Source organism: Lagopus muta, chromosome 4, assembly GCF_023343835.1.
Source record: "Lagopus muta isolate bLagMut1 chromosome 4, bLagMut1 primary, whole genome shotgun sequence".
In the NCBI taxonomy this organism is placed as follows: domain Eukaryota; kingdom Metazoa; phylum Chordata; class Aves; order Galliformes; family Phasianidae; genus Lagopus; species Lagopus muta.
Genome location: NC_064436.1, coordinates 34679373 through 34699818, shown reverse-complemented (window position 1 = coordinate 34699818; position 20446 = coordinate 34679373). Strand labels below are relative to the sequence as shown.

The window sequence follows — 20446 nt, the reverse complement described above, 5'->3', positions numbered from 1 at the left end:
AGGCACGCCGCCCCGCTGGGCACCGGCCGGCTCCGGGCAGAGGGAGCCTGGCCGGGCGGAAGTGGGGCGAGCGCCGAGCGAACAGGGCTGAGCCGCCCCGCTCTGCCGGGATACGTGGCAGCGGCTCCCCGCCGGGCCGCGCCGCCGCTCCCAGGCCGTCACCCACCTTCTTCACTTTGCGGGCCGTGTAGAGCCCCATCCCGTCCTGCACTTTGGACGACTTCAGGGCAAACCTGTCCGGCACGTACATGCCCAGCATTTTGCACCGGGCCGGGCCGCCGCCTGTTAGCGGGGAGGAGGAAGATTCCCGGGGACTTCCATTGCACCGGGGGAGGGGGCAGGAAGAGGGGCTGGGTGCGGGGCTCGTCCCGCTCCCGAGGAGGAGGAGGGAGGAGCCTACCCGCCACGACCTGGCAGAGGCGGCGGGGCGCCGGCAGGGGGCGCGCGCGCCCGGCGGGGCAGCGGTCGTTGGGAACCATTCGAGGGATTCGCGCCGTCGAGGGGCTGGCTCCGCTTCCGCAGCGACTGGTGCAGCCTTCTGGGTCGGGGCTCGGCTGTTCTGAGCAGGTCAGAAGTATTCTCTCTGGGCCTAGGGCCCAAAGATCTTCCTTGCTACGAAGTACTTTCCGCAAGCACTGCATTTGTTCAATATCACTCGGGTTTACCCTCACCACCTCTCGCCTTAGCTTAGGAATGCAGACTTTGGAAATCATGTAATTCTTCACTTAGGCAGATAGTTTTCAATGAATGCCAGAAATTTAGCAACCCTAAAGGAACCCAAAAGTAACACTGTTTTCTGTTGAGAAAGCAAACTTTCCAATATCTGGTGACATATCCAGCAGGGGTATTGTGTGCTGACCAGCGCTACGCACAATCTAGTTTGAACAGGGAAAAAGTTGTTGCACTTCAGTTGTTTGCTCTGATCTCACCAGAGTGCTTCCTTTTCAAAAGCCACAATGCCCAGCACTGATTTTTTTTTTCTAGAAAGCTGATTAATTTCAGTTGGGATTTCTGTCCACATCATACACATTGCCATGCTCATACAATAAGTTGAAGTAGAGACTGCTGTATTAGAAAAGGGATTTGTTTGCATCTGATTATGCAGTTAGAAGCAAGTACAAAGGCTTGTGTGGCAAGCACAGGGAAAACATCAGAAGAAAAAAAAAAGGTACATTTATAAACAGTTAAAGATGCTTCAGTACTCAAAAGCAGACCCCTGGAGCATGGTGGTCCTCTGCTTGGTATTCTTCCAGAGACATTAACAAATGGATAAGTAGTAGAAGTTCAGTATTCAAAGTTTCTAATTCTCAAAAAAGTAGAGAAAAAAATCCTGTACTGGTATGAAAAATGTCCCAAGAGTCAAAAAACATTGTTGCAAGAATGACTTTGGGAATGAAAAGAATAATTGGGCATGCAGCTTTAAAACCTAGATTTGATTAACTAAACAATTAACAATTTTTAAAAGGTATATATGTAAATAAGAACTGTAACACCTTAAAAACAATTACATTGAACAGAGAGGAAACAAGTTGTCTGGGCCTACAGTTGCAGCGTTAAGAATAACAGCAAAACTTAACTAATCTTTTAATTAAGATCCAGTGTCAAAGCAACATGCGTAACTGAACACCTTCCTAGACTATAACACTTTATGGAATTGAGGCCAATCTGTCTTAGTTCATATAAAATTAAAATATTAGCATAATTTTCTGACATTTTCCAAGGACTATGAATATTTTAAAAGTAATTTTCACTTTAGGAAGTCCTCAGTATTTTTCTCCACCAAAACAAAAACAAAAATAAAATAAAATAAAATAAAATAAAATAAAAAGACTTAGTGATACACCATATTTCACCTTAAAATAACTTTATAGAAATACTGCAACATAACTTGCTATGTGCTTACATCTTTTGCTTTTAAGCTCCAGAAGCAGGTATAGTTGCTTTCATTTATAAACTCCATCCATTATTATTCTAGCATGAAGTACAGCTGGTTGCGCCTCCTTCAGTTTAAGAAAAATAAGAGAGAAGCTTTTGCACAAAACTGATGCCGAAACAATCTCTCCTTTTGTAGCACTATGCATGTTATCATGTGAATTGGATATTCACAACTGCCCTGGCACCATTACAGATTTCAGAGTTTAATTAGTCATCCATATATATAAGTTTCATCTGCTGTTGATATTACCCTTAATGGTTCATAGAAAGGACGTTGCAAGGGATAAAGTCAGCCTTGTTGAACATAAAAGTAACACTGTAATTCATGCAGAGATGTGTTACAGCTCTTCTATTTTGTCCTATATGCAAGGAGGGTGAGATCTCAAAACTCCAAATGACTCAGATTAGACAAGAATGATGAAAGGCTCATATGATGAAAGGCTCATATCAAGATGCATGCTTGTTCATCATTAATCAGCAATAAGAGTGGAGCATTATGTTTTTGAGTTACTGTTTTGTATTTGATGCATATGTAACGTGGGTGCATATAGCCTGCTGTTGTCCTCTGACATGAACACTATTCGACTGAGAATGCTGAATACACCAGAGAAAGGAATTTTCTTGCTGGCACAGCAAAGTCATCTCCAAAATGACCAATTGAACAAATAAAAGAACACTTCCACAAAAGCTACGTGTACAGTAGGTTTTGCTGGGATAACTGGAAGCAGTTTGAAGGCATGAAGCATTCATACCATGTTATATAACTACAGTGACAGAATTAACTTCGCTGTCTCAGTCTCATGAACCATCAGTCTGCAGCAGTCAGGCAGGGATGCCTCCGAGGCCCCGTCCACATATACAAGCAACCACCAAATAAAAGAAAGTGCAGAACGATCAGATATCTTTCTGAGTTAAGGCACTAACAAACAAGCATGGAAAACATTTGTGTTAGTCCATTGTTAAGGCCATTTTCTGAGACTGAGAACTATGCTTTTGTGTCCACTTCCCAAAGCCTCTTACCAACAAGCCTATGTACTGTGATCTGCATTGATCTCTTCTTAGATCAACTGATTTCTTCTTAGAAAGTCACTACCAAACATTCGCTGCACTTGATATTTCAGAAAGTGTTATCTGTTTTTACAGAGAAATCACCACACATAATGATTTGCTATCTTCAAGTTCTCCACTCCCTCAGAAACACCTGCCAAGGTGTTTCTCTCTTTACTTTGTATTCAGATAGTTTTTCTTGGCACTTGCACTAAGACAGGTGCAATTGAGGGGAGGGTAACAATCAGTCCAGGAATGTTTGCGTTCACAGAAACAACTCCATTGCCAAGAACTATTCAGTGTTGTCTAGATGGCTTAACTGAACTAATGAGTGGCACTCGTGTTCTAAAACCATGCCTGAGAAACTGGTTTGCGTGCACAACTCGAACAAAGATCACATGCAGAAAACCACAGTCACCCAGAGAAAATAAGTGGCTTGTATGAAAGTCCTCAGCCCAGATTAATGGCAATACTGTTATTACTCAAGAAAGTTGATCTGCCACAGCTGGGCTAAACAGCAGTACATGACGCTCGAAGAATAAGAAGAAAACAGTTACACTATGTACACAATATGAAATTATTTGCTCATATAATTAAGAAAAGGTGTATCAAAAGGATCCCATGAGATTTCAAATAACAGCTCTCTTTAGTAAGAGTCCTGGAAAAAAAGGACTACAGAGAGGTTGAAGAGTAGAGTGGAGTCTGAATATGAAACATGCTGGCTTTACCTAAAGTTGAGAACTTTAATTAATCAGAGCATTGAAAAAAGAAGATAACACTGTTGAAATGGCAGTATAAAACTATATATAAATAATTGAAAACTTTACTTTCTTTCACAACGATCCAGGTGTAGGAAAGCTCAGTCAGTCCCTTCCTCTTCCTGAGGGAGCACTGAGTTTATAAGGAAGTGTAAATGAGATTCATGTTTTCTGCTCCACTGCACGGAACATACTTGATTGCAATAGTGAGACTACACTAGCATGTACATGAGCATAATTTTTATTTAAATCAACCCAACAAGGAAGTTTAAAGATAGGGAAAAAATTACAAAAAGGACATATCAAGCTTAGCACCACCCCCTAAACAAGCTTTTAGCACTGAGGGCTCATGGTTTGTTCCCACTCCCCACACACACATTTGTATCACAACCAGGATAGGATTTGCGGAAAAGACTTTGAGATAAGTTCCATTATTCTTTCCCAGTTGCTATTATAATTTGCAGTGTTTCTGCTTTATCTGATTCACCACAGTTTTAATTAACACATGTACAGTTACTTTATGTTTTGTTTCCTAGTATTGTCATAACTTCGTCATTTTTGCTTTACATTTTTAACCAGCTATGAATACTTTGGTTGCTATTCACAAAATGTACTTGCAAAAAAATATGGAAAGAAATACAAAATGGCAGCTGTGTTCCATTTTCATTGGCCTAATACTTTCAAGAAGAATGTTTTGAAACTTCTGGCGTTAATTTCAACCGAGTAATTCAAATTAATTGTTGTGGACCAAAACAGTCTGAGGAATATATCTCGAAGTATAATAATTCATTCTGAAGTAATACATTACAAATAAAATGAAGTAAATCAAATCCACATATTTAGTTTTAACCTGCAACACATAACGCAGTGAATAATGAAGGACAAGTAATCTATTAAGTTATATAAAAGGGATAACATTCAAATTTGGACTGTTATAACACAAATGATAATTCTTTTAAAGTTTCCTATTCTTAATTTCATCTTTCATTGTCTTACTTTTACATAAGGGTAACTATGCTTTTTATATAATAGCTAAATAGATGTTCTCTTGCAGCCAAACTACTTCAGATTGACTGAACAGGAGGTGCCTTTCATATATTTTGTATTCCTGTTGCTCTGTTTTTTACTTTCTGAATTGCTTGTGCACACACCAAGGTAGATACTGTCAGGTGTTTTCTTTCTAATGTGTTTCCTATGGCCTATTCTAGGGCATACCCGTAGTCTATTCAAAGCTGAGCTATTTGAAAAAAGGAAACAAAAAAAAAAAAAAAAAACCAACAACACTTCACTCTTCACCCCAACCCCAAAATGCAAATAGTAGGTGTTAACTCATTGGCAATCTAGCACAAAGAGAAACTAAATATGTTTCTACGTTAGACTGTAGTTACTTGTTTAGAACTATGTGAAGCATTGAAAAACACTAAGATATCTAACAGCCTCCAGATTTGATGTCTGATAGCGTCAGGAACTTACATAACTTCGTTGTAAAGGCATGAGGTATTTTCAGGAGAAAGCTTTAACACAGTCATGGAAGCTGGTGTGTCCCAAATGGAATTCCATGGAAGAAATCCATGTGTTGCAACAAACAAAACAATTACAAGTTCCTCATCTGGAGTTCTAATACTTATTGCAACATCACACCCGAAGCATGTTAAGATGCTCTCTCCACCCAAGGAACAGTTAATTAAGGGTCAGACTTAATAAGTTAATATGTCATATTCTAAGACAAAATAGAAAGATTTAAGGACAAAATGATCTTCAAGATTCCTGAAGTGTGCATGCCAACCCCTGAAGCATGCCACAGCTTAGAGGAGAAAAAAATCTGTTCTCCAGAAAACAGAATGGTTTTTAATTGGTAATTCTTTGTTTAGAATTATGAGCATCCAACATCTTGGCTTGGCTTGGCCATATTGTGTGAAGTATTGTCTTAGGTCACATATAAAATACATACTGTGGTTTATGCCTTTAAGTAACAAACTACTTTTAATACTCCTTATTAAAACATAAAAATGAGGGCAATAAAATCATAAAACCAGCAGGTTGGACACTCTTGGATTAGATGGTATGCCATTATCCTTAAAAGTTTACTTGACATTTCTTTCCTCTCCTCCTTCTTCCCTCTCGCAGCCAACTGAAATCAGAAAGGCAAATACTATTTTCTCCTTTTAGTAGTTCTTGCATCCTAAGTATTAGAATATTAGCCTGTTGCAGCACCCTTAGCAATATCAGAATTTGGTTCTGGTAGCTGACAGAGATCCTAGAAGGGTTGCTACTCATGATAATGATTCTTCATTCCCAGTTTGTACATTCACTCTTCCACAAAAGGTTTTGTCACTGAAGTTTAATCAAGTTTGCACCGTTTTGAAAACTTGCCTCCTGGATCTATACATCTCTTTTCCAACCTCATCCACTTCCCTTCAATGCAGTTAGAATAGGACCAGCATTTTAAGAGTAGTCTTTGACTAGTGTAGATAGTAGACCATTTGCAGAATGCTTGCAACATTGTCAGCCTCTCTCTTCTTTGTTCATGTATGTCCACACTTTTCCAGCATGCCAGTAGGGTTTAGTTTTGATCAGAGAGCAAGAATTTTTGTCAGATATTCCTAGTTTGCCAAGACAGTTTCTCTGACTAGGTACAATGTCATTAACTTTGTATGGGTTCATTGCAAATGACTTCCCAACCTTTCTACACTGCAGTATCCAAACCAGCTTGAAAAAGACCTTTGCCTGTTCATATTTTGCATTGGAGTTCTCAGGGAGCTTTCAGCTCAAGTAATCACATTATTTAAGGAGAAAATGGCTAGAGGAATAGCATACTGACTAGTCAGGTTTCTTGTTCTATTTCTGAGTTCTACAGAGTTCAGGCTAAAAAAAAAAAAAAAAAAAAAAAAGACTTGCTATTTTTTCTTCCACTACTCTCTTTCCCAAAGAAACCAAATGCATGTGGCATTTTAAAACCAAAAACTGTGATTTTGGTATGCAATATTAAGAAGCCGAATGTGAAACCATATTGCTTTAGTCCACACGACATACTGGTGTATGCAGGCATGAGAAGTGTAGTACCATCAAATTAAACCATTAGAATCAAAGAGCAGAGCTTAGCAAGAGTTGTGTATGCCTTTACAGCTCTCCTTGCTTTGGGGACAATGGCACCCTTTCTATGAGTAATCACCAGGTAGGGCCACTGAAAGTACCTAGAACAAATTGTGTTGACACAGAGTCAGCTTAAGGCATATATTGTATTACCACTTAAAACCTCAAACTCTTAGATGGAATAATATACTTTCCTAAGCAATTAAACTTGGTTATTGAGAGTATGACAAGCCCCATCTACTCAGTGTCTGTTTTTCTCCCCAGTTCCGACAGCGTTTTGTCTGTTTGCTTGTCTCTGAAAAACCAAAGTTATTCTTTCCCTAATGTATTTTGATTTGCTGAGAAAGATTCCTTTCAAAGCTATTTTTAGGGACCGCTTTCTTTTTTTACTTCTTCTACGCTAATTCTTCTAGTTCAGTATTTTTTTAATTCGGTAAACATTTCAACCTAGAAATTACTTCCCTGTCAAATCCTTCTTCCACTCAGGAAAACAACAACAAAAACATTTAGTGTAAGCCACTATTTTCTTTAGTAATAAGAACTGTCAGAATCATTTTTTCCAATAGTAAATGAAGTTCTGGGCCACATCCTTAAGCATCCTAAAAATGTCTTCCTCAGCTAATTATTTCGTTAGCATACTATTTCAGTTTAAGTGTGACTTCCTAAACTGATCTCACCCACCCTGTTTTTTTCCCCTTTCAGCCCCTTCACATTCTGATCCACTTTTCTCTCTTCATTAATGGTAAATCACATTCCAGATTCAGCTTCTCTCTACTAAACTACTTCTTTCAACACTAACCATTCACATACATGCCCTACTGCTTAGAGGCCAGACTTAGTTAGACCCTACTTCTCATTAGGCCTTGCGTTGAGCTGATCATATACTCTTTCTGGGAGCATTAAGTCTTACATTTACATACTTCCTCTCCTACTTGCAAGCTAATATTGAGAGATTTTCTTGTAACAAATTTTGTCCCCAAGCCAATTCCTACTCTATACAATTATTTTTATTTGTTGAAAAACAAACAAAACTCACCAGAAGTTGGGGCTCCCTCTCCATACCTGTCTTATGCTTTATCATTTAGCTTATTATATATAGCAGTTCAACCATGCCATAAATTCTTTATTGATCCTTGAATGTTGTAAGGTATTTTTCCCATCACGGAAAAAGGAACATGGCCATGGAACATCGTGCTGAGTTTTCCTGTAGCCAGAAGACAGCTGACCATACTGTACTATGAACTTGCAGTGACTTGTTAATATTTTCATAGCAGATGGATGATATATTTCATCACAAACCTCTACATTTGAGGTCTGCCATGTGGTGCAGGATATTCAGACTTAAGCTACTACACACACCAACAAATGTCAGGAATTAGTTTTTCATTATACTAGGCAGGATGAATGTTTGTAAATAAATAGCTTTTCATCTGAGTGCTTCCATTTGAAAACTGTAATCCTCCATTATTTTCCATCTGACACCAGGGGTACTTAATAATTCTCTCTCAGATGTTCAGAATTCGAAGTAAAGTCTGCTGAAAATGTACAATCAGAGACAAAAAGAACTGCAAGGTGCCTGTTGATATAAGCTTAAAAAAAAAAAAACAACACAATCTGGAGGCTTTACACCAACCCAATGCTCACTGGAATTAATGTTTCCATTTCTCTTTTTGCATCTTAAAAACTAGATTGTGTTGTCAACAACTTTTGCAGCATTGCATTTCAATAACTAATATTCTGAGTTATGAACATCTACTGAATAGCATCAATTTCCATAAATTAAGTTGTGCTTTCTCATATGCTCTACTAATCTTTATGAGAAATGCTCATTTTTAAATAGCCACAATCTAAAAAAAAAAAAAAAAAATTCAAAGTCCTTTTGACAAACAAATTTTTTGTTGCTCTGATGTGTAAATTTCTGGCTAGTGTGCTTCTGGGGGCACTGTATTCTTGCATTATTTAGCTAGGACGACATGACAGATACAAGTCTGAAATGTGCTGTTTTGGAAATTGGCCAAACTGCCCGTCTCCAGAGAATACTTAATTGCCCATTTCTTCCCCTTTTGACAGTCACAACATCAAATAAGAGAACTACGAACACAGGCCATTGTATTGTTATTAGTAAGAAAAGGTACACAAAGTGGTCTTTCACTATACTTAATAGGATAATTTGTTTAACTTTAGGAGTCATATTTCCAAATCTTCTTTACACAAGATGGAAGGCTAGATCTTCAGTACAATCCTTTCCAACTATAAAAGATGTAACAAGATTCAGTAATCAAGTACACAATTCAAACAATTTTCAGATATTGTTTCCGAGGTGTATAAGGATCAACTGCAGAATAACTAGTAAGAAAAGAAAATAAGAAAAATTAAGAAAACCCATAGTTATCTCAAAGATTAAGTTATATGATTACAAATATCTTATGTGGCTCAATGTTGCTTAGTCGAGTTACTCAATCTTGAAAGGATTGGAAGGATTTAAGATAATAATATGTTTTTTTACTCCCAAAACTGGGAAAGAATAAATACTTTTGTGTTCTCTACATGCAATGGTAAAATGAGCCAAACAACTCTTAAACAAAGCCTTGTCTTGTCTAAACCTTCATGAGTCTACTTGGCTTCACAAAGCAGAGACGTCTGGAATAATTGGGGAAAAGAATTTCATGCAACACACTTTCAGGAACTACTTTTGCTCTTCACCGAGAACCTGACACAGAACCTGATACAGCCTTGTAAACCCACACGTTGGGACATTAGTCAATTTCAAGAGCAGTTTAAGAACTGCTTACTGACTTAAAGAGGTGTAACTACATGAAGTTGGTAAAGAGAAACAAACTGAAAAATTGTTAGACTAATTTGTACACTTATAGACATAAGACAAGCGTATTTTGAAACTAAGTCAGCCTCTGCGTTGCTTCCTTTCCAAAGTACTCATCTTGGGTTAACAAGACCAACAAATCCTACAGCTGTGGCTGGTTTTCTTTTACCATGCGCATCTATGAAAATGCTTTCTCTAAGCTCAAGTGTACACTCTTCTGACATTTCAGAGGAAACAATGGCACCCTCCTGGGTCAGGCTGCAAAGAGTTTGGATTTGATATTGTTTGTGGGACACGACTCTGTTTATCACACAATAGGATTGCTGTTTCTCCATCAGTTCCATTGTGTTACATCATACCACTTTTTTAGAAGCTATGTTTTAAGTTATAGCCTGTCAGGCACCCTAAGGCATCTAGACATCTATTTATTGGATGCTTTATACATTCAAGGTTATTACTGCTCAGTATTGCCGTAAATGAGTTAGTCATCTTTTGTCATAAAGCAGCAAGAGAACAGACTGAAAATACAATGCAGCTGCATCTTATTTAAAAAGCGTGTCTTTCAAGAAGTACAAGACATTAACATGCCTTTACAATATTATATTGAAGTCTGTCCAAGCTATAATAATTCATCACAGAAAAGCTGAATGAAATGCTGTCGCCACAGTTAGCCATTGTTGTACAATATGGCTGTGGTCAACCTGCATGCTGAATACACTTCATTTGGGCAAAGCAACCTGCACAGTCACAGGCTACAGAGTGACTAACATGGTTTTACCTGACCTAAGATTATTCTTACAGTATGAAGATACTCTAAACAAGGAGCAGGAGAGAGGAGACACTCTATGCAGAGCACTCAGTACGCAGCTCCTGAGGTCCTCCCTGTCTAACCAGTGGCTTTTGGAACCCATCCATCCCACTCCTCACATAGGTACAGGCACACATTTATTCACTGAGCTCTCAGCAAATAACAGCACAAGCACAGTCTCCATTTCCCTTCTCATGCTTTCTTAGAAAGAAACTATCATTTCTCAAGATGGAGTCATTCTATCTAGTCATTTGTGAGATAGTATTTAACAGTGCTTTGCTTCCAGTTAGTTTAGTTTAGAAACTGAAGTAAAAGTTATTGGGTAGATGTGTATAATAACTAACCTTGAACAATGATAAGAAAAAAAATGAAAAACCTAAAAGATTGGGAGCAAAACATTAAGCAGACATGTTGCGTTTGTTCATTGCAAAGATTTCAACTCTTAATAGCCTACGCTTGGTTGAATGCAATTAATCTAACTAATACTCTTGGGTTGGCTTTTGAAAATTTATTATTAATAGTTACTGTTATATCAGATTAAAGTCACATAACTCCCTCACGCAATAACCAGATGGCTATTTGACCCAATATATGCCTATGATGAAAGCTATTAGCAAGAAGTGCTAATTAAAAAGGTTTCAATAAACTAATAAAAGTAAACCTGAAGTACTTTCTGCGTAAGAAATGTACACTTTGAGAAATTTAAGAACCAGTAGCTACTGATTATGGCATCTGTAGTATCATCTCACAGTACTCCCCCACCATTTCCAGGTCATAGTAATTGCACAAAACAAACAGAATTCTAATAATCATAAATAAAGACATTTATGGTTTTCAAACACAATATGATACTGAGTGCTACAGCAGCCCAGGGTCAGTAGGACTAGAGATAGCATGAGCAAAATTCAAAGGCAACACATTCTTAGCCAACTCTAAGTTTTATGACATAGATCACATACTAAAAATCTTTCTTCCACATTTCTTCTCCCAACAGAAATGAAGACAAGGATATAGAAAATGTCAAGTGAACAAAATTCACATTCAAATGGAGAGAAGAAACATAAATCATCTCCAGATATTGTGACTAGCCTGAGTAACCTGCAAGCGTATACTTGCTCACTCACATATACCCACTGGCCTTGTCCAAGCAGCAGACATTTGTACTGTATTAATCTCCCAGAGAGTGTGTGAGTTGCAGTGCAGGCTTTCAAGATGGCTGAGAGCTGTGGGAGAATATAGAAACAAGCCCCAGTAGCAAAGGAAAAAAAATGATAGGGACCAAAGCAAACCCAGTCTGCTTCAATTACAAAAGCCACAGATCTGACTGAAACCAAAGCTGGAAGCAATGACAAAGGGAGCAGCAGGAGATTTGTTTACAAGCCCTTCCCCATGTCTAGTTTGTCTTTTCTCTCGTCTCTGCAGTAAGAGGTTTGTCTGATGTAGGCTTTGTTCAGTGAAAACCTGAGGTTTCAGAGAATATCCCAAGTGGATATGGTCCAGAAGGATCATCAAGGCCAAATCCTACCTCCACAAAGGACCACCCAAAACTCAAACCCTATGTTTGAGAGCGCTGTTCAATCACTGGTTGAACACTGGCAGTTCAGGGCCATGCCCACTGCCGTCTGGTGAAGAACCTTTTCCTAACACCCAGCCTGTCTTCCCCTTGATGCAGCTCCATGCTGTTCCCTCAAGTCCTGTCACTGCCACCAGCAAGCAGAGCTCCGCGCTGCCCCTCCATTTCCTGTGATAAACTGTAGGCTGCCATGAAGCCTCCTCTCAGCCTCTGCTCTGATATGAACAAACTGAGGGACTTCAGCCACTTTGCCCTTCAGACTTTTCCCCATATTCATGGCCCTCCTTTGGATGCTCTCTAATTTTGCCTGATGCATCCCAGGGTACTGTCAGCCTTTTTAGCTGCCAGGACATATCAACTGAGGAAAGAGGTCCAGATCAACTTACCTCAGAGCCCTGGCCAGGGCTCATTACTTTTTTCCACTAATGAAGGTATTTTAGTATTTCACTTAATCATGACAACACTAATTTACTACGTGCAGCATATTAGTAGTGCATTTATCATGCTGTACTTCTTGGAGAAGGGAGGTCAAGTGACAATTTCATGTGCTATGTACACATACTTATACCAGAAACAGCAATGATCTCAAAAGCGTTTCCCTCACACTTTGGTATAAAAAAATCAACATGAGGATCTGGTAAAAAGCATGTCATAACTTTCCAGTCTTTCCCACTTCTCTCATTCTTCACCCAAAGTAGGAGCTGCTGATCAAAACTTCCAGGCACAGCAAAACTTGCTGTGACTGCTAGACTGAGTAATTATACAATCATCTGTAACGCTGAGTGCACAAGGCTGGAGGAAAGCGATCAAACATCCCAAGCACAATGACAGAAGGGGACTGACTATCAATAACAACAAGTAACCTGCAACTGAATAGGATCCGGAAACTTGTAACTCACTTCAATCAGGCATTGTATTTTCTTCATGTCATTTGGGCTTGTTCCACCCTCTGTGATGAGGGCATGAGCCAAATTACCCAGCACTCAGTCAACAATTACAGAAGAAACAGAACCAGTGCATTGTCTATAAACTGTCACGTGCCATGTGCCTGCTAACTGTATTGCACTGGCCATTGTCATGTGCTGTCCTCCTCAGCAGCCAGCTACACCATTTGAACAAAGGAGGGTGAAAGAACATAAGGAAGCCATTAGAGGTTAGGAGCAGTTGCCCAACATTACTCAGAAAGGGATGTGAGGAAACATAATGGAATCACTCATGAGCAACTTGTCTGTCCAGTCAACATCTGCAGGCAGCCTGCAGCCTCTCCTGCTCTAAAGGCAGGCAATACCAGCTCTTTAGAACAGCACAATAAATACGCTAGCTCAGTGTACCTACCCATTAGTTTTAAATATGTCACCCATTAAAACAATCTTTTGTTCTGTAGAAGAATGGCTACAAAGATACAGAACTCATGAAAAGAGAAAAGAAGAGGAACAATGCCTCAATGTTAAACTCCGGCGAGAAATTTATGCCTCCAGCTTCTAATTATAACGCCATGGAAAAAAAAAAGACCTTGAAGTAATGTATTTGTATTTATTTCCCATTCAGCTTCCCAGATGTGTGATAGGCAGTTGAGGAGAATGAGCACAGTAATAATGATAGGGGCAGACTGCAGCTGGCATATGCGTGGTTGTGTGAGAGGAAAAAGTAGCCAGAGTGCCGACAGCCCACACACAAGTCCTGCTTACACCAGCAGAGTTTTCTTCCTTGAGTCCTCAAAACATTAACTCATCTTCTCTATCCTGGGGAATAAGATCTAATTCCAAGAAAGAACAAAAGGACGGACCACTCTTAATTACTTGAAACATCCACCAACATCACCACACCCTAGTGAGATAGTAAGTTACCTGGCTTTGAGATTAAATTTCCCTCTTTATAGGCAAACAGTATGGCTATTAAGAGCGACTATTCACCCAAGATTCACACATGTTCTTTTCCAGTTTTTCATAGTAGATTTGCTCAGGAAGAGAAGTTTTCAGAGGAGGAAAGAGCACCTTTTCGAAGTGCATGATAAACATTCATCTATCTCAAAGCAAATCTTAACTGTACAATTTTCAGCAGGCAGAAACATACCCTAAATCAGTAGATTTTCATTATACACTGATTACAAGATCAGAACGCCAACTATACACCCATTATTTAATCATGATTGCAATATGAGATAAATTAGTCTTTTTGTTAAATGGGCAGAGATTTATCATTAAAGAGCAAGTTGTACTGAAAAGAAATGACACAAATAGGTTTTCAAATGCCAGTTATCTGTTCACCTGAACTTGCATTTTAAAACATTTTTCCGTTAAAATACAAGGTTTTAAAGAAGTAGTGCAGTAGGGGAGGGAAAATGTCCTACATACTCTGATGTCAGCATTAGTTGCTCATGTAAGCTAACCAACTATGCAGACCTTAGACAAGTCATAAAAGCATTCTTCTAAAAAGAAGAATTTGAAACTACTGAACAGCTTAAATGGAGAATTTGCATTTCTAACAGAATTAATAACACAAGCTTATAAACCAGTCTAGACACTTGTTTAGAAGACTAACCCATCTCTGAATTCTACCAGTTGCTATCTTAAATTTTCACTGCTTCACTCTAAACAGGCTCCAAAATCCATACCATACTCAAAGACAACAAATGAAAGGCTCTCCTCAAAAAAACACTACTGGGGAAAAAAAATGTAGTATGGAAGTGACACATGAAGCCCAGCTTCTCCTCTACATGTACAGACATACAGGTAGAACCTACACAGCCAGAAACAGCTGCAGCAGTTCAACAGAAGAATGCAATTTTTGCCAGAGAGCATTTTGAAAGCAGGGGAGATAGGGAAATCAAGCAGAGATTAGAGTACTGTAAGCATCAACAAAGTATGGGGGGGAGAAAAAAAAAAAAAAAAAAAAAAACAACTAAAATCTTATACTCTACAAAAACTTCATAATCTTATTTTTAATTCTGCAACACTCTGTTTCACCCAAAGTACTGAGCAATCTCAGGTTTAGAACAGCACAAGTATCAAATAGGCATGAACAGGTCAGCAACTAAGTTGAACCACTAATAACTAAACATCTGATCGCTTTCTAACCTGGACTCTGACCTCCCTGACCTCTCATCCAAAATGCCCATCATTTTTCTTAAAGGGTGCGCAGAAAATTACTTGTCTCTCAATTTAGAAGCAAAGCAAGATAATACAGTATTTCGGATTTGTGATTAAATGTTAGGCGGTCCTACTTTTATCTTCCAGTCAGTCAGACTCCTCATTGACAGACTTACAAAACTGAGAAGTTTTGACAATTAAAATGAGAATTCAAGTTTGGTAGAAAGGTATTCATTATAAGATTAACAGACAATAGTTTATTAAAACTAAGCCCTTGGAGCAGAAAGGTACAGTTACTTCAGCTGCCTGTTGCTACATATGCTTCTCTCAATAAAGTAAGACAACTAAGCACTACCAAATATTTCTAGTAGGTGTTATATTAGATATTACTAAGAACTGAAAGCGCCCCATACAACATGAGAATCACTCCATCAAATTCTGTGCCTGCATCAGTTGCCTGGCAAACAGAGTGCCTAGTGTAGGTTCTTCAAGAGTGCTCAGGGATGGCTAGACCCTCCTGTCCCTTAAATTAATAGGAGTAAGCTTGATGAGAATTACTGCCTTCTGGAAAATCATCACCTGAAGCTTATCCACATAATACCAAGCTTTGCTTATTGTAATTGAAAGATGAATTAGCACACGCAAAATTTAGGATATGGCCTTCTCTTAAATTGCCTGCATTTAACTCATTTACAGAAGTATTGACTGAGTCAAAACAGAAATTTGTTGACTTCAAAAGGAGGAAGATTCCACTTCAGTTGCTTGAGATTGTTTCCCAGTGATGCATAGAGGCGCTATCACATACAGGTGCAAATGTTCTCCCTGATGATACAGCAAAAGCTAAGGCAAATTTTACATTTAAGAAAATTTATTTCAGATTTTTCTATCATATTTCAAGCACTAAGTATGTAGCTAGTGTTGTAATTAAGCAAGTAATATGAATACTAGCACACAGGTGTAGAGCATCCATTAAGATCAGAACATTAAAGACTCTGAATACCTGTAGCTTGAAGCAGCTTACAGTCAATCCATGCTACCACATAAAAACAGCACAAACTGCCATATTAAACCAGTCTTAAAATAAAGGCATAGCAGAAATGGACAAAACAGGTAATGAGATCAACATATACATCAACACTGCATTAGTACCCAGAAAGCCAGTAATTAACTGTATTTTTATCTTTACCACTACATCATTAAGGCATGCTTGTAATAATGGCTTATTCACTGCTTCCTCAGAGAGCAGAGGAAGACTTCTCCTCCTGACTAGTATTAAGCAAGCATCATAGTTTAACCTTCATAAATTAAAAAACTTTTGTGTCAGACACAAGCAAGGAGAAGTACTTGTACAAACTCACTCTTATCTTACCTCCAAGGCAGGAGTGGTGCACTTTACAGCTCATGTTAGAAGGCTTGTTAAAGGAAGCAGGGTCACTTGGCTGCAGCAGTGGGCTAGTAATGGAGCTCAGCTGCATGCTCTCAGAGCTGAGATGGAGCTGCACACCTGAGGAAGACACTGACTTATCCCTATGGGCTTGCACTTGATGCAGATGCTCAAATCAGTGAAATTCAGTGAGGTAAAAGCAGATGGGAAAAAAAGTCATCTTCTTCAGTGTAGTTTTATTTTGTACCCATACTGCTATAAAACAACTATGCAAGAGGGAAGGCTGGCAGAGAAAAGAGTTCTTATGGGTATTTCTCAGGTTTCCATAGCCTCATCAGTGACTGTGTTGACATGCCATAGCCCTGTGTATTTTAGCAATATCATTGCTTGTTTCCCAGAAGAGGAAGTTAAATTGGTCAGTTGGTTCACTAGCCAAAACTGTACAGCCTATTCTGTTGTGCTTTCTAAGCAGGAGTGTTTGAGTGAAAACAAGGGGCAAGAAGTTAAGAGTAAGAAAAATAAAAGGTGTATAACAGGCAAGAAAAAACTTTCACATTCCTCTAAACTCCTACAATCACTGAATTGCTAGGAGGCCTTTTTATTAATAGTAAACATTGTGAAATGAAAGAGGACATAAGAAAAATGTTAATATCTCTAAATACTCCTTCCTAACTTTCTGCACCAGGGCAAGAACTTTATGTGCACTCTGGCATCCAGAATCTTACCAAATATTTTCTTTGTATGTGCTGAGACTTTATCTGTACTTTTTAGCTTGGACCTGCAAGAATGCTTGTACAGTGAAATTGCAAAAGGGAAATGAATCAAAATAGAGTGAAATGGTTTGCCTTACTCCATTGTAAGCAATTAGTTTGTGGTTAAGAAGAATGCAGATTACAACTGGGAGGGAAAAAAAAAAGCCAAACACCCTCCCTTTCCCAAATATTAAAATAAATTATTGGACAAAGAAACAACTTTAATTTACTGCGCACATTATTTATCAAATGCTGTCAATCCACATTGTCCTTGTACTCTCTAGAGAGCACCATATTTTAAAGCCCGGGCCCTGAAATGTGATCTGCTTTGAAGAACCCTCTGCTAACTTCCAGCCACAGCAGGTCCCTCTGCAGACACAGAGCATTGCATTATAGACAGGGAACCAGCTGACACAAACTGCACCAGGTAGCTACTAATAAAGTCAATGCAAGCACCAGGGGATATACCAAACTGCTATGAGAATAGCCCTCTGGACCGAAACCCATCAGCAGCATAGTTTCTTTGTTTACTAATTTCATTCACTGACAAGATTGAGTTTATTTCTCTGGGAAATAGGCTTGCGCTTCTAAAGCAGACAAAAACACAGCAAGCAGACATCACACTTTTCAACCATTACATTACTGGAACTGGACAAGCAGGACAATGAAATACACACCTGTATCTAAACTGGGGAGTTTGAATTCTGTTATCTGAGAAGTAAAAGGAAGTTCCCCTGGAGTAACTCTGTAACCTGAAGTGCTTGTTGAAAGTGGCTTTAAAACTGAGCAGGACTGTTGACCAGATTAGCATCACTGTGTGACAGTCTGGATTTGGAACTAAATGCTGCACTCACTAGTACAAAGTCTGTTGCTGATTTTATTAGTAGCAGTATTTTTTTTTTTTACAAGATAAGATAAAAATGAGTACCACTTGTGGAAAACAGAGAAGCCGATGTCTGTAACGCTGCCACATGCAGGATGCGATGGCAGGTGGGAAATAACCATGCCTAGGGCTCTGTCAAAGACCAATAGCGCCACCATATTTGACAGTGCTGGTCCTTTAACCTGTAGTAAGGGCTTTTTATAGTGTAGACCAGCCTTCAGCTTCAAGAGTTCTCAGCACAATCAAGTGTAAGCAATTTGCTTTATTGAAATGTGTCTTTAGTTCTTAAATGTGTCTTAAGTTCTCAAATAACTCTGAAGTCACAGTAATCTGATATGCATTTACGAGGAGCTACCATCAGTGTGGGCCACCATGCACTGCTTCCCGCACGTTCCTCAGCTGCAGACCGCAGCACAGCATTTGTTCTCAGTGAGACATACACACCAAACTCCACTTAACCCTCTATTTCCAAGCTCGTGTTTCAGTTTTATCACTTCTCAAACCTTGTGCTTAAAAAAACCACAAACACCCAGCCTAAAACTTACCTTTTAGGTACCCGTTTAACTTTAAAATCCACTTTAGACACTTCCTGCTTAAGGGTAGTGGCTGTTTTTTCCATACAGATCCTGGTGCCCTTCCATTCCATCCTCTAAAAGAACTGCATCCCTCAGGCCTCTCTCAGATCCAATTGACTTTGTTAAGACCTGAATGATAATAGCATTATCAGTAAATGTGATACTAGTATGACCTCAGTTTCATCCAGAAAAAATAAAGCTAGAAAGGGAAAAGAATTCCTGTAGGAGAAAAGCTAGATGTGACCTTTTTCTTTGAATTCATTCAGCATTCAGATATAGAAGATGAATGCATTTTGGGGAATTTTTTCATTTTGTTACCTCATGTGAACAGAAGTGACTAAAGGCAGAAAAGCCAAGCAAACTGGATGAATAACCAACAGAGAAACGTGGAAAAACAGAACAAATAGAGCTGGAATGGCTGCAAAATGCACATTTTGAAGCAAATAATGTAACATATCAGTGGAAGGAATACCATTCCCTGACATAAATAAGTAACTAAACAAATAAATAAATAATATCACTAATGTAAAGCTTACAGAAGAGCAAGCATCACCTTTACCTACAGGATTCAGTGGCTTTTTGGGTAGGGGAAAGTGGGAAATATATATCCTTTGCAACCACTGAGTCAACGCTGGTATCAGACTGGTCCTTGAGGGATTCCTACCTGTAGTGACTTCTCACCTGTGCCCTGTTACCATAATCCAGCAGGTTTACCCTGTGTTACCAAAGTCATCCAGCTTAAGAGATCACAGATGTTTTTGAATGAGGAGGAGGGATCATCTCCAGGAAAATCTAAATTTCAATTATTAGGTTTACTATATAATCAAACACAACAGCTTTTTTCTTGTTAGACTTCATAATAGAGTATTTGCATCTTCAAGAATTGCAAAACAAACTACGTATGGAATGAGGCAGGAGCTTGTACAGCTACGAAACCTTGCTGCTACCTCTCAGTCTGCAGATTGAAATTGCTGGGAGCAGCAGAAGGGAAACCTTGAAGAGCTCAGCACTAAGAAGCCAAAGGAAACAGGAGAGCATTTACACAGGGATCGAGCTTTTGTCTCCCCTGTGAGAAGTCTAAGAGAACCCTGTTTTCTGCAGGCTTGGGCCTCTTTCTCTTTGATTTTCCTTCTCATTCCCCAGTTTCTTTAAGTGTATTATCAGATTCCCAAGGGGACTATAAACACCAGGAGTCTGATGGACACCTAAGGAAGAGACCCAACATTCACTGCCTAGGTACTGCACCCTGCAGTTTGCACTGATGTATAAATGAGACTGAGAAAAAAAGTCTTGGTTACCCGCCCTGAGGCCCTGAAGCACACTACAGTATCAAGAGTGATGCAGTGTGTATCCTGCTCTTAGCCACTTGAAACAGGGTTGCTTTAGCTGCTTTTGAGAAGTGTGTTTCCCATTAAGCAGCTCTATACAAGTTTCTGAGTCAGTGAAGGTGACACGTGCAAAAACAAAGAAATAAGAAAATTTAGAAAAGATGAGATCCAGACACTTAATATCTAAAAGAAATTTACACAATGGAAATAACTGCCTTTTAAATTACTCTTTTTTTTTCTTTAGCACTACCATTCTTGTCAATGGAAAAAATTCTCTCCATTTACAATTGCCGTGGTCAAAATCAGCAGCATTCAGAAAGCAAATATTTTCAATGATAATCTAACAAAAATAACGTCTAGCTCTCTGAAGAGTTATTGTTTTGAATTGTATGCTTGCTCT

The 20446-nt window shown here is 38.9% G+C and overlaps 1 protein-coding gene across 6 annotated transcripts in view; it reads right to left on the bottom strand.

Annotated features, from left to right (window-relative positions):
* The window catches only part of PRDM5 (PR/SET domain 5), a 103881-nt gene extending 84604 nt beyond the window's left edge, over window positions 1–19277 (bottom strand). For 4 of the 6 annotated variants that reach the window (XM_048942673.1, XM_048942674.1, XM_048942678.1 and 1 more), the window contains exon 1: window positions 167–386. In XM_048942673.1, coding sequence (XP_048798630.1) covers window positions 167–259 — 93 coding nt within the window. In that variant the 5' untranslated portion in view covers window positions 260–386. Of the gene's footprint in view, window positions 1–166; window positions 387–16493; window positions 17388–18688; window positions 18848–19254 lie in introns of those variants that run through there. The other 2 variants (XM_048942675.1, XM_048942676.1) reach the window with 2 other exon arrangements.
* Window positions 19278–20446: the final 1169 nt, after the last annotated feature.